The sequence below is a fragment of the Schistocerca cancellata genome, chromosome 2 (assembly GCF_023864275.1).
Source record: "Schistocerca cancellata isolate TAMUIC-IGC-003103 chromosome 2, iqSchCanc2.1, whole genome shotgun sequence".
Taxonomy (NCBI): Eukaryota; Metazoa; Arthropoda; class Insecta; order Orthoptera; family Acrididae; genus Schistocerca; species Schistocerca cancellata.
The window spans coordinates 190,748,099-190,763,154 of NC_064627.1; the positions used below are offsets into that span (position 1 = coordinate 190,748,099).

At 45.0% G+C, this 15,056-nt stretch overlaps 1 protein-coding gene across 1 annotated transcript in view; it reads right to left on the reverse strand.

The window, feature by feature from the left end:
* Nucleotides 1-15,056, reverse strand: part of LOC126144409 (uncharacterized) — a 122,687-nt gene that overhangs the window by 39,310 nt on the left and 68,321 nt on the right. Inside the window, exons 5-6 of the mRNA XM_049915489.1 lie at nucleotides 9,310-9,586; nucleotides 2,114-2,317 (exon numbers count right to left, since the gene is read on the reverse strand). Of these exons, the coding sequence (XP_049771446.1) occupies nucleotides 2,114-2,317; nucleotides 9,310-9,586 (481 nt within the window). The remainder of the gene's footprint in view (nucleotides 1-2,113; nucleotides 2,318-9,309; nucleotides 9,587-15,056) is intronic.

A 15,056-nucleotide genomic window follows, 5' to 3' on the forward strand; every position in this document is an offset into this window, starting at 1 on the left:
TCTCACCAATTGAAAACATCTGGTCAATGGTTGTCGAGCAACTGGCTCGTCACAATACGCCAGTCACTACTCTTGATGAACTGTGGTATCGTGCTGAAGCTGCATGGGCAGCTGTACCTGTACACGCCATCCAAGCCCTGTTGGACTGAACGCCCAGGCCGTTATTACGGCCAGCGGTGGTTGTTCTGGGTACTGATTTCTCAGGATCTATGCACCCTTATTGCATGAAAATGTAATCACATGTCAGTTCTATTGTAATACATTTGTCGAATGAATACCCGTTTATCATCTGCATTTCTTCTTGGTGTAATAATTTTAATGGCCAGTAGAGTACGAGAAAGAACTTGCCCCCCTCCTAACAGCCGTGTACCTCAAGTCTCTGGGGAACGGAAGGTTCCAAATGATTGGGAAAGAGCACAGGTAGTCCCAGTCTTCAAGAAGGGTCGTCGAGCAGATGCGCAAAACTATAGACCTCTATCTCTGACGTCGATCTGTTGTAGAATTTTAGAACATGTTTTTTGCTCGAGTATCATGTCGTTTTTGGAAACTCAGAATCTACTATGTAGGAATCAACATGGATTCCGGAAACAGCGATCGTCTGAGACCCAACTCGCTTTATTTGTTCATGAGACCCAGAAAATATTAGATACAGGCTCCCAGGTAGATGCTATTTTTCTTGACTTCCGGAAGGCGTTCGATACAGTTCCGCACTGTCGCCTGATAAACAAAATAAGAGCCTACGGAATATCAGACCAGCTGTGTGGCTGGATTGAAGAGTTTTTAGCAAACGGAACACAGCATGTTGTTATCAACGGAGAGACGTCTACAGACGTTAAAGTAACCTCTGGCGTGCCACAGGGGAATGTTATGGGACCATTGCTTTTCACAATATATATAAATGACCTAGTAGATAGTGTCGGAAGTTCCATGCGGCTTTTCGCGGATGATGCTGTAGTATACAGAGAAGTTGCAGCATTAGAAAATTGTAGCGAAATGCAGGAAGATCTGCAGCTGATAGGCACTTGGTGCAGGGAGTGGCAACTGACCCTTAACATAGACAAATGTAATGTATTGAGAATACATAGAAAGAAGGATCCTTTATTGTATGATTATATGATAGTGGAACAAACACTGGTAGCAGTTACTTCTGTAAAATATCTGGGAGTATGCGTACGGAACAATTTGAAGTGGAATGATCATATAAAATTAATTGTTGGTAAGGCGGGTACCAGGTTGAGATTCATTGGGAGCGTCCTTAGAAAATGTAGTCCATCAACAAAGGAGGTGGCTTACAAAACACTCGTTCGACCTATACTTGAGTATTGCTCATCAGTGTGGGATCCGTGCCAGATCGCACCGAGCGAGGTGGCGCAGTGGTTAGCACACTGGACTCGCATTCGGGAGGACGACGGTTCAATCCTGTCTTCGGCCATCCTGATTTAGGTTTTCCGTGATTTCCCTAAATCGCTTCAGGCAAATGCCGGGATGGTTCCTTTGAAAGGGCACGGCCGATTTCCTACCCCATCCTTCCCTCACCCGAGCTTGCGCTCCGTCTCTAATGACCTCGTTGTCGATGGGACGTTAAACACTAATCTCCTCCTCCTCCTCCAGATCGGGTTGACGGAGGAGATAGAGAAGATCCAAAGAAGAGCGGCGCGTTTCGTCACAGGGTTATTTGGTAACCGTGATAGCGTTACGGAGATGTTTAACAAACTCAACTAGCAGACTCTGCAAGAGAGGCGCTCTGCATCGCGGTGTAGCTTGCTCGTCAGGCTTCGAGAGGGTGCGTTTCTGGATGAGGTATCGAATATATTGCTTCCCCCTACTTATACCTCCCGAGGAGATCACGAATGTAAAATTAGAGAGATTAGAGCGCGCACGGAGGCTTTCAGACAGTCGTTCTTCCCGCGAACCATACGCGACTGGAACAGGCAAGGGAGGTAATGACAGTGGCACGTAAAGTGCCCTCCGCCACACACCGTTGGGTGGCTTGCGGAGTATAAATGTAGATGTAGATGTAGATGTAGTGTACTTGGTTCATAGCGGCTTAGTTTTACGGTGAGGGAAAATACACCATTTGATAAGGTGAGCACTGTACATGATTCGGCGATACCTGCGGCCTGAGCAGCTCCTGCAGCAGCTCCGGCGGCAGCTCCGAGCCCAGCAGCGTCTGCATCAGCGCCTGCTGGAAGGGCGTCAGCGACGGCGAGGCGGGCAGCGGCCGGTACGGGGGACCCCGCGGTCTGGGCCGGCGGGCCATCAGCAGCCGCAGCAGCAGCTGCTGGGCCTGCGCCTCCAGCTGGCTGGGATCAGCCACCTGCAAACACGAGCAGGCGCTCCCTCACACCTCCCTTCAGCCACTACACGAATGAACTTACAAAGACATAAGAAACTTTGTTAGCAAATGAGAGTTGAGGGTATCATCTGGAGAGCCCCAGGGAAGTGTGGTATGTCGGCTGTTGTTTTCTATCTACATAAATGATCTTTTGGATAGGGTGGATAGCAATGTGCGGCTGTTTGCTGATGATGCTGTGGTGTACGGGAAGGTGTCGTCGTTGAGTGACTGTAGGAGGGTACAAGATGACTTGGACAGGATTTCTGATTGGTGTGCAGAATGGCAGCTAACTCTAAATATAGATAAATGTAAACTAATGCAGGTGAATAGGAAAAACAATCCTGTAATGTTTGAATACTCCATTAGTAGTTTAGCGCTTGACACAGTCACGTCGATTAAATATTTGGGCGTAACATTGCAGAGCGAGATGAAGTGGGACAAGCATGTAATGGCAGTTGCGGAGAAGGCGGATAGTCGTCTTCGGTTCATTGGTAGAATTTTGGGAATATGTGGTTCATCTGTAAAGGAGACCGCTTATAAAACACTAATACGACCTATTCTTGAGTACTGGTCGAGCGTTTGGGATCCCTATCAGGTCGGATTGAGGGAGGACATAGAATCAATTCAGAGGTGGGCTGCTAGATTTGTTACTGGTAGGTTTGACCGTCACGCGGGTGTTACGGAAATGCTTCAGGAACTCGGGTGGGAGTCTCTAGAGGAAAGGAGGCGTTCTTTTCGTGAATCGCTACTGAGGAAATTTAGAGAATCAGCATTTGCGGCTGACTGCAGTACAATTTTACTGCCCCCAACTTACATTTCGCGGAAAGACCACAGAGATAAGATAAGAGAGATTAGGGCTCGTACAGAGGCATAAAGGCAGTCATTTTTCCCTCGTTCTGTTTGGGAGTGGAACAGGGAGAGAAGATGCTAGTTGTGGTACGAGGTATCCTCCGCCACGCACCGTATGGTGGAATGCGGAGTATGTATGTAGATGTAGATGTAGATGCTTAGATGACAGCGATCCATTGTTATGAAATAATTGGAAAATGCCACAAGAGTCACTGATCGCAAGTATTTGTTTATTCAGTTACCGGTTTCCATCGCTTTGATCATCATCATGAAGTTAATAGAGAAAGCGAGGAAAACATGTAGCCGTAAGTGGCATTGTCACAGGGACTAGAATCATGGTAAAATAGTAAAAAAACCTTCCCTGTAATGTCGGGTCATCGCTTGCGTACCGTCCCGACATTACGGTTAGTTACTACTGTGTTCAAAGTAAATGTTGCATTATAGGATATGGGTCCCGCCTTTCTGCAAACACACTGCTTTTTCTTTTTACCCAAACATGTTTCAGCACCTCTGTACCATCATCAGCGGGTTTTTTGTTTATTGGAAAACTGTAAAAAATGAAAATATTTTAGGTTATAATTGATTTAACAAAGTGATACCTAAGGAAATTTGTCGTTCGTTTTGCTTTTTACCGTGATTTTACATTGTGCAGCTTTGCAGGACCAACTCTATAGTGTCCTGCACTGATAGCTTGTCATCTGCAAACCAAACGATGTAAATGTAAATTTCACCGGGGATTTAACACATCTCTTGATTTTTAACAACGGGATCTTTTTTACGCTAAACATTCTGACAAGCCAAAAATTCACTTTTTTAAAAAAACAAGTTTAGTATTAAATCGCCCATGAAATTCATATTTACATCGTTTTGGTTTGCAGATGATACACTATCAGTGCAGGTCACTATAGAGTTGGCCCTGCAAAACCACATAATGTAATCACTGTAAGAGGCAAAAGGAACGAAATATTTCTTTAGGCCTCACTTTATTACATCAGTTATAAAACATTTACACTTTTTACAGTTTTTCAATGAACAAAAATACCCACTGATGATTGCACAGAGGTGTTGAAACACCTTTCGGTAAAAGAAAAAAGTAGTTAGTCTGCAAAAAGGTGGAACCCATATCCTGGAATTTAACTGCAAATGCGGAAAGAAAGGACGGGAGCCGCTGTTCCGAAAGATGAATATAAATGTTGCATATTGCTTTATTCTGAGTAATTGACATAACAGGAAACAAAATTGATTTTTTTTTCGGTCAGGTACAGTGGTAAGAAAATAAAATAAAGAGGATAAACACCTTCCCATTTGATAAATGTAGACAAAATTACGAAAACGAAATCTTGCACAAGACCCCACTGCAAACACTGCAGTTTCTTCTCACAGTCATCTTGCATAACACATTCTTTATGAACCAATTGCCCCCCCTCGTACTTGAGGACGCATCTGACTGCAGCTGGGTATACTCCTTAGCAAATTGTCTAGATAAGCCAGCTTGATATTGTCTCGTTTCTACACAGCGGCATGTATGATCCGCTGTCTCCACTGGGACAGAACTACTGCAGACCACTCGCTTTAGCGCTACCCGTGCATTCTCAATGTAGTTTGATCACTAGCATTGGAGGCCATTACATTCAAATGGCGCTGTGCTCCACTAGGAAGGTATCCATCCGCAAGGTTGTGACGCAAGGTTGTGACGATGCAGTCGCGCATTGTCGTCCATCAGGATGAATCGCTCTCCAATATGTTCACCAAATGGAACCACAATGCGAGTGAGGATGCCGTCCCAGTACTTCACAGCATTCCTCCTCCCATGTACTGGCATGAGGGGTGTCCTGCAATCATACATCATTCCACCCCATAAGATGACCGAACCGCCCTGATAAGAGTGGAGACGTACGATACAGTTAAGATGTTGTCCTTGTTGCCTCCACACACGAATATTAGTACTGCCAGGACGGGGACTGATACGAATCTCATCAGAAGAGAGCATTGTGTCCTACTGCTGCCCCGTACACAAAGATGTAGAGGAGCCTTGAGAGATATTCTGGCACCCAATCCCTGGTCATGGAGCCTATTTCGCATCGTTTCTGTAGGCACCTGCACTCCTGTAGCTGTTTGCAAGTACCAAAAACGTGTATCGTTGTGTTCAGGGTTTCAGCTTGCTGTTACTTTCAGATATCGATCCTGGAAACCTGCTGGTCTTCTTCCGCGGCCGCTTCTGTGACGATCCTGAACTGATCCTAGGGCTAGAAACTTGTTCCTGATTCTAGAGTCATCACTTTGACATTCGCTGTGAAATCCACTTGCCTCATTCCCTGCTCATTAAAATCACTATATGGAGCTTCTGAACGTACCTTATAGTTCTCCGAAGCATAGTGAAACTACACATCTTTCGTAATGCCACGTAGCATCTGTTCACAGGTGACTTGATTGTCACAGACTGCACGTACTGCCGCCTCACGGTAGAAACATAGGCTGTTGCAGCTAGAATTAATTACAAAATAACCACGCTATTGACATCATAACATATTTCTCGGCCATCAAGAACTATATTAATGTTTCGACGATATGCAACATTTATTTTGACTACTGTATTAATCCATGTGGCAATGCCGCTTACGGCTACAGATTTTAATTGCTTTCTCTGTTAATTTCATGAAGACAGATCAATCTGAAGATGATCAAAACGATCGAAACCGGTAACTAGATAAATAATGCGATCAGTGACTGTTGAAGCATTCACAAAAAATTGTCATAAAATGTAGTAAAGTCGTGTGGCATCAATGATTGGGAGACACCTAAGGACAGGTTCAGCTGCCTGCATTGGAATGGTGTTTTCTATCCTTTGCGCCTGTAGGCACCTTTCCTTCTCGATGTGTGACCCTTGTGTCTTGTTTAAGTATAAGGGTGACTGTAATGAGCACGGGTGGATGCATGCGCGGGCGCGCTTGTGTGTGTGTGTGTGTGTGTGTGTGTGTGTGTGTGTGTGTGTGTGTACGTGTGTGTGTGTTTGTGTGTAGCGTGGTGTTATGTATGTCTCTGATGAAGATGAGAGGATGTAGAAGGTCGATCCCAGTGCCGGCACATACTCTACTTGTCTTCAATGGCAGCAAGGGGATCGCCGAGCTTAAACTCCCCATTCGATGGACGGATCAACAGGGACACATGCCCTCAATTGATGAGACGCTACAGAGAGTTTTGGAACTGATTCTAGGGCATTGGCGCAGAGACTGGTGATCGGGGACTTAATCCCATCACCCTTCTTGTCCCCTCTGTCGTAAAAGTAAACGGAAAAATGTCCAAGCCAAATACTACTAACTTCCGGTGAAACATTATCAGTCCTAGTGTGATTCTTAGGCATCTATGTTTCAAACGGCGAAAACGGTTACCAAATGCCAATTCAAGTTTGCCTATGTAACGAGTTCCAGGGGCAACAAAACATTGATCTTCAGTATTTCATATAATTATGTTTTGAGGCAGTGTATCTTGCAGTGCACAAATAACCCGGACTTACTCATTGTGTAAACAGTTAGCACTTAGTGACTTTTAACAAACTTTACACAAAAGACCATTTCGAAACAGTTTCTCGCTGGCACCTCCAGCCACCCCTCCCCACCCCCACCCCCGCTCCCACTTCATAAAATAATGAAAGGAAAGAAGAGAAGTTTATCGCTTCTTACACTTCTTACACAATGGAGTCGTTGTCGTGATGCGGAAACGAAGCGATCTGACGTCCAAAAGGGACATGATCATTGCCTTTCGGGTCATGGGTGGAAGCATTTCCAAAACGGCGAAGTTTGTAAACTGTTCACGTGCTGCCGTTGTTAACGTGTATTGTGCATGGAAAAATGATGCTATCCAAAACCAGCAAAAAATGGTTCAAATGGCTCTGAGCACTATGGGACTCAACATCTTAAGTCATAAGTCCCCTAGAACTTAGAACTACTTAAACCTAACTAACCTAAGGACATCACACACACCCATGCCCGAGGCAGGATTCGAACCTGCGACCGTAGCAGTCCCGCGGCTCCGGACTGCAGCGCCAGAACCGCTAGACCACCGCGGCCGGCCCAAAACCAGCGTTGAATGAACGATGGCTGCGGAGATGTGTACGGGTGAACAGACTTGCAACTGTTGAACAACTGAATGCATAGTTTGAGGCAAGGGGCTGCCAACGGTGTCTCCTCAATGATAGTTCAGTGAACGTTGCTGCCTAGGGGCCTCAACAGCGGGTGCCTGGTTCATGGTCACATGTTGACTGCTGTCACTGGCGAAGAAGGTTGGAATTTACACGCCAACAGGACGTCCACTGAGCGGCGAAAGGTGGCATCTTCACATGAACCACGTTTTATGAGACATCAGACAAATAGCCTACGACAGGGCTTAACAACTGGCCGGTTTTGAGCGCGAGTACTCGCGTCTGCTCAGGCACGTGCTCGCGAGCAGGTGCAAGGTGGCGGAGTAGGGAGGGAGGGGAAATGCGCGCGCACGTTTGAATGTGATCTCGCGTTCTTAGCAGATTTATCTAGCCATCTGAATGCTTTGAACATTTTACTACAAGGTAAAGATCTGCTAATTACTCATTTCATAGATCGAATACGAGCTTTTAAAATGAAATTGACACTTTGGGTGAGTCAGCTGGAAACAGGAAACCTAGCTCATTTTCCTAAATTATCATCCATGCAAGATGTTCACAAAGACTGTGAACGTTATTCACATAGTTTAGTTGATCAACGCTTTCAAGATCTGACAGCACTAGACAGTGATTTTGATCTGTTCTCTCCATATTCAGCGAATATTTAAGAGATTCGTCCTGAGATGCAGCAAGAAATTATTGACTTGCAGTGTGAGAAAGAATACAGAGACAAATTTCAGAACAAGAAAAACATTTTGGAATTCTACAGACACTTCCCTCAGGATAGATTTCCTCGTTTGCACAAACTGGCGGCTACAGTAATATCAATGTTCGGTTCCACGTATGTTTGTGAACAACTGTTCTCTGCAATGAAATGTAACAAGACGCGCCTGAGAAACGCATTGTCTGTTCGAAATTTAAACTGCACGCTGCGCCTAAAATGCACACGAACAATTACTCCGAACATAGACGCAATTGTAAAGGGCAAAAAGTACAAGATAACCGAGAATCCCACACTTCAGTCACACCTTTTGTTGTGTAACAGTTCACAAATTAATGCGAATGTAGAGGCATACACTAAGCTAATAAAATTATGTGGCACATGTACATTCTCCTTTATTTGTTTCATTTGTCGCAGTAATAATTCGTGAGTGATATCCCTGCAGGTGGCCGCGGATTTATATTAACTGGCGGCAGCTGTTGTGTGCCCCACGTGACTCTCCCCACTCTCCGCTCTGTTCCGGTAGGGGGGGTAGCGTGCTCGCGCTGCTCCGTGCTCGCGCCTTGCTGCTCACAGCTTGCTCCGCGAGCACGTGTGTTGTGAAGCCCTGGGCTACTACGTGGGCGGCCCAGTCGTCAAAAGGGTCCAAGTTGCAGGAGGGAGGGATATGGTGTGGGGAACTGTTTCGTTGCATTCGCTAGGTAATGTCGTCATTCAGGAAGGCACAATGGATCAAAATAAGTACGCATCTGTCCTCGGATATCATGTCCACTCCTGCAAGCTTGTTGTTTTTCCTCAGCACCTTGGTATCTATCAGCAGGACAATGCAATGTGTCACACAACTCGCAGTGTACACGCGTGGTTCCAAGAACACTAGGATCTAAACCCACTCGAGAATCTATGGGACTACCTCGCTCAGGCTGTTCGCGCCATGGATGCTCAACTGTGAAACCCAGAGCAGCTGGGCACGTCCACGGCGTGGCTCCACATCCCTATCGGCACTTTCCACAACCTCACTCACTGTTTCCCTGCTCGTCCGCATTGCGAAAGGCTTCAGGCTTCCGACAGGTGGTCACATGGTGACTGGACAGTGCATGATCAGTTCGACTTGCTGAGCTTATTTGCTTTCTGAGTCGTTATAGCCTCTGATGATGTGTCCAATGTTGGAAGACGAAATGTTGGGCAGAGACATACGACTTAGACCACAGCTTAATGCCCACAAACAAATGTTTCCGCAAACGCAGATGAGATTCGGTCGGCTGCACTCACCACAGCGGCAGGGTCTCTAGGGTCGGCGGGCACAGGGAGCAGCCTGTAGCCGGGCTCCTGCTGCGGCAGTGGCTCCTGCTGCTGCTGCTGCTGGTGCTGCTGGGAGCCGTCCCTCGCGTAGGCGGCCAGCGCCTGCAGCAGCTGCGCCGGCGACGCGCTGCCCGGGGGCGGAGGCCTTCCCGCAGTGAAGAGTCCGCGGAACGGCGTCTCCGGCACCGGCCTCGCCGTCGTTGTGCCCTGATCCACGTACGCTTCGTCCGCCTCCTCTGACCGGTACCTGCCGCGCACACACACGTACCGCCCACGTCGCTGTTTTAAACTTCATCTTATAACGTAACATTGTTATTTCACATGGCTCATAGTGTGTTATAGAAATGTGAAGTATGATTATTTAGTGATGCTCATGGTGCAACTGTAAGATTATTTAATACCAGCTGCTCCAGACAGGCGTTGATGTGGCTCAGACTGGTTAAGTGGAAAAGAAAGAAAACAGAAACTACAAATTTCAAACATGTACTGGAATTGGAAATATATCTCATTCTACCCCTTCCCCCACCCTCCTCCTCTCTGTGCATCTCTCCTCCCCCTCTCTTTGCCCATCTCGTCCTCCTTCCCCCTCTCTCTGTCCATCACATTCTCCGTCCTCTCTCATCATCTCCGCCTTCCCCTGCTCTCCACCACTCTCTGTCCATCACCTCCTCCATACTCTCTCACCATATCCGCCTTCCCCTGCTTTCCCCCACTCTCTGTCCATCACCTCCTCCGCACTCTCTCATCATATCCGCCTTCCCCTGCTTTCCCCCTCTCTCTGTCCATCACCTCCTCCGTCCTCTCTCATCATCTCCCCCTTCCCCTGCTCTCCCCCTCTCGCTGTCTATAACATCCTCCTCCTTCCTATGTTCATATGTTCCTCCCCATCTCTCTCCATCTCCTCCTCCCCATATCTGTCTACCTCCTTCTTTTCACTTTCTACATCCCTTACCTCCAATCACTTTGTCCATTACCTCTTTCCTTTCCCACTCTCTGACCCTGAGCCTTGTCCATTGTTATTTCATTTTCAGATTCTGTAATAGCATTCTGATCATCAGTCAAAAAGCTATAAATACAACTTTGCTGTTTGCCATTAATGTTTCACTATTGTATACATATAATAAATATATAGCCTAGGTTCATCCGAATGTTTATTAGAGTATTGTGTAAAAATTGAAAGTAAATCGACCAATAATTTTTCGAGTCTTTTGGTAGTAACGTTTCCTCGTAGTATATTACATATTTATTTATGTACAGTATGTATTTTTTAAAATAATACGTATATAAAAACATGCACAGTTCCAAAGAAATTGGTGAAAAACTTTCGAATATTTAAGATTCTGAACACATAAACATTTGCATTTTTATTTATGTAGGTTGCGTATGTAACTATTATTCCAGCAACACAATAAAACAGTCTATTTTTTTCAATTCCCTTAATTGTCTCCCACTGCGTCGCAGAAGTTTGAAATCGGCCTCAAAAGAACATACAACTTCCCCCGTAATGGTGCAAAAGCGTGTCGCACTGCGACGTCACCCTCAAGGTGGCGACTTTTCAAACAGCAAGCTGTCGGTACATGCGAGAGAAAAGCCAGCACTCAGAAGTTCATGTGAGGTGTAATTGCGGTGAATGATGTAAAATTGGCGCCGAATTCCACTGCACTTCTGCCCAATTCCACAGTGAACGTTGTCACACGATGGCAAGGTCGTCACACTCCTTCTTACCCACATTCCACCCCTTTTCACATTCCCATCTTTGCGATGAATATCAGAACCGCGAAGCCCAGCGCTGACTTCACGTTGTTACCTTATGGGTGACCAAGGAAAACATTTCATACACACCACCGCTCAGTACAGGCACGGAATAGCCTCAGGGGGCTGTGACGCCATGTAAATATTTTGTTCCCACATTTCCGGTTTAGTGAGGTACTTTATAGTGACATAAAAAAGTGCTAGTGTTCAGTAACATTAATAACAATGTTGGTGTTATGGTCTTTAGTCCCAAGACTGATTTCATGCAGCTTCTTTATTGGATTTCAATTCTGGCAGCAGCGTAATATGCTGTCTACAGCCTACAGAAAAGTTGAAAAACACAATGAGAATAGAAACAAACAAGAAAAACAGGCGATAAAACGGTGACATTGTAAAAAACTGTAAAATGGCGGTAGTGTGTGGAATTTAAAATATAAAAACACTGCAGTGACGATGCGGATGACGAAGTAGACAGGCACAATTAAAAAACACAGCGACAGTCTGGTTTCTGTTCGCACGAGATAAAAAACACAACTAGCGACAGTATGGTGGCTGTTCGAAACCCTGACAAGGGATGCACGACACTGAACACTCACTCATAACAGCACTACACAGGTGACACGGCGGCCTTATATTCTCTTACTGTGTGAACTACTTATTGTCCTCGTTTCACTTCTGCACAAGGCTACACTCCAGACAAACAGCTTCAAAAACATTCCCTTGCACTAGGTTTTCCTTCTCATGCTCCGCAGGATAAACACAGCACATGCCAAGATTGTACAGAACAACTTTAATATCTATGTGTACTTTCATTTTTTTTTTTATTTTGTCAGTGTAGACTATATTTGAAGTTTTATTAACGTTTTTAAACCGTTATCGTAAGTCAACGTATTTTGTTACTGGTAGCGGTCTCTGAAATACTTTCTCATATTTTTTGAATTAACAGAAAATATGGTTTTAAAATGTCAGAAATATTCGTGAAAAGTAATTATCAGTTAAACTTAGTTACCTGTCTCCGGGCAAAATAACCACAAAACTTATCATGTGAAGATGTGAAAGATAGATAGCATGTTTAGTAAGTCCCGGCGGGGTCAGGGATTTTCACCTGCCTCGAGATGACTGGGTGTTTGTGTTGTCCTCATCATTTCATCATCATCCAGGAAAGTGGCGCAATTGGACTGAGCAAAGATTGGGTAATTGTACGGGCGCTGATAACCACGCTGTTGAGCGCCCCACAAACCAAACATCATCATCATCATCATGTTTAGTAAGTTTACTGAAAGCTGAAACACGTTCTTAGTCATTAAATGGTAATGATAAAAAAATAGTAACGGTGTTCAGTAATTGGTTATGACGGTGACTGCTAGCCTTACTGATGATGTAAACTCCTAAAGAAATGTAACGGACATGAAACGCGTAAGCGAGATAGTTAGTACTAATCGATGCAACCAATGACAGGAGGATACATGGGAAACCGGGTTCGACTGTAGTTGACGGATAGTGTGAAACGACACGCTAAGACGATTTGGATAACTGATTTATAATACAAAAGGAAAACTGTCTAGAGTACAGAAATCAGGGATGGGCCAAGAAAGAGAGAGGTAGTTTTACACCTCTGGGCGAAGAGGTATTACTGAAGAAAAGGGAAGCAATGCTGACAGTGAGAAGTATAGGGGGACGTGGAAGAGACCACAGTAAATGTCTAAAGTCAAAATACATAATTAAAAATGGAATAATAAAATGATTGGCCTCTCATTTCCATGTTGGCATTAATTAATTGCCAGTGTTTTGTCTAAGACCTCCTGTAATCGCCGTATTAAAAGCCTGGGTACCTTACTATACGACTGAAAATTTGAATAGAAACTGCTCTCAGACAGGTATTCTAACGCAAGACTTCACCCACGTCACTGACTGAGCACAACAGTTACACAACACTGAATGAAGGCTCTTGTAGAACATGTTATTACAATGTTGTCAGATTGCCTTTCTTTGACGTTCATTTTCTACCGAGAATATGCAAGGGGCGAAATTTTGTTACAGACACTTCTTTGCACAGTTTATATTCAAGGAATCACACTGTGGCATCAGAGCGCGAGAATTTTACACCACCCTGTATATTTCTACTTGACGCCATGCCAAATTTCATTTTCTTTTCTTTATTGGATTTCAGTTCTGGCAGCAGCGTAATATGCTGGTCTACAGCCTACAGAAAAGTTAAAAAACATAATTAGAATAGAAACAAACAAGAAAAACAGGCGACAAAACGGTGACATTGTAAAAAATTGTAAAATGGCGGTAGTGTGTGGAATTTAAAATATAAAATCACTGCAGTGGCGATGCGGATGACGAAGTAGACAGGCACAATTAAAAAACACGGCGACAGTCTGGTTTCTGTTAGCACGAGATAAGAAACACAACTAGTGACAGTATGGCGGCTGTTCGCAACACTGATAAGGGACACCCAACACTGAACACTCACTCATAACAGCACTACTCAAGTGACACGGCGGCAGATGGGGGTGAACCCGGACCTATGACGGGGAAAAGGGGAGAGGAGAGGAAAATAAAAAGGGGGGAGTCGATGGAGGGAGGGGACAAAAAAAAAAAGAGGGTGCTGGGCAGATGCGAGAAGGAAAGGCAGTGGAGAGGAGAGCAGAAAGGACTCAGGGAAGAGAAGGGAGGCAGAGAGAAGGTAGGCTGAGAAAAAACAGGATGGAAAGGGAGAGAGAGGGAGCCTGGGGAAAGGACAGAGGAGAGGAGGGGGAGGTGAGGATCAGAGTTGATAGGAGGGATAAATGGAGGGAGAGAGGGCGTCTTCCAGGAGGGGGAGTTGATGGAAGCCACCTTGGGAAAGGAGATGAAGGGTTTAGTGATGGGGGGTAGGGGGGACACAACAGTGAAGGCGCAGCAGAGGGCATGGGTTGGAGAGGAGAGGAGCAACCGGGGGATGAGGGGGACCAAGGCGGCGGGAGGTGTAGAGTATGCGAGTATGTTCGAGGAGTAGGAGCAGATGAGAGAAAGGAATCAGGTCGTAGAGGATCCGCATGGGGGATGGGAGGCGTATACGGAAGACGAGGCGGAGTGCATAGCGCTCGACGATCTGGAGGGACTTACAGAATTTTGGGGGAGGGGGGGCGCCAAATTTCACGTTTTTTAGGAAAAGAAACTGTGAAACCGTACTGTCTGTCTGTCTGTTTGAACACGCTAATCTGCAGAACGACTAGACGAATTTTCACAGGCGACTTGAGAATAGCTTGGAGCAACGTATAGGCTTTATTTCATCAAAATCTGATCAGGAAAGAAAAGATATCTTAATTTAAAGCTTTATCTAAAGTCGTCTGCTCAGCTTAGTAGTTCATGTGTTTAATCATCATAGCGTAATATCCCAAAGAACCAATAGATGGCGCTGTTAGTTCTGTTGTACACCTAAGAATCAATAGATGGTGCTGTCAATTTTCTTAACTCAGTGGGACACATACAGGTTTACGTCGGTGACAGAATTTAGCACCACAGTCTTTTCTTTACGAAAACAGCCTAAAAGTGAATTCACTTGGCAAAGATATAGAAATTTACTGGTTACTCTTTTTATATTAAAAATTTCATGACATTACGTTGCTTCGTTCCATAACTTTTATTTATATTCTTTTCTAGTAAAAACTGATTTATTAAATTTGCTTGGTGATTTTGTTGTCTCCTCATTACATTTTGGTTTCATTTTGCTTCTGAATAAAAGTATGTGGAAAATGGTCTCGTCTTTCTGAATACATTAGAATGGCTAAAGGACTGGGGATTACACAATCTCAAGAATCCAAAGAATATCGTGATGCGAGACTTGCTGCAGCTCGAGAACAGCAGGCGTTAACTCACTCTTTGAAAACTCCTGCCAAACACGAGGTGCGATGTAACTCTGATAGAGGATGTATGCATTACCTCACTCCTCAAAACCCTTCACTCACAGAGGCTCA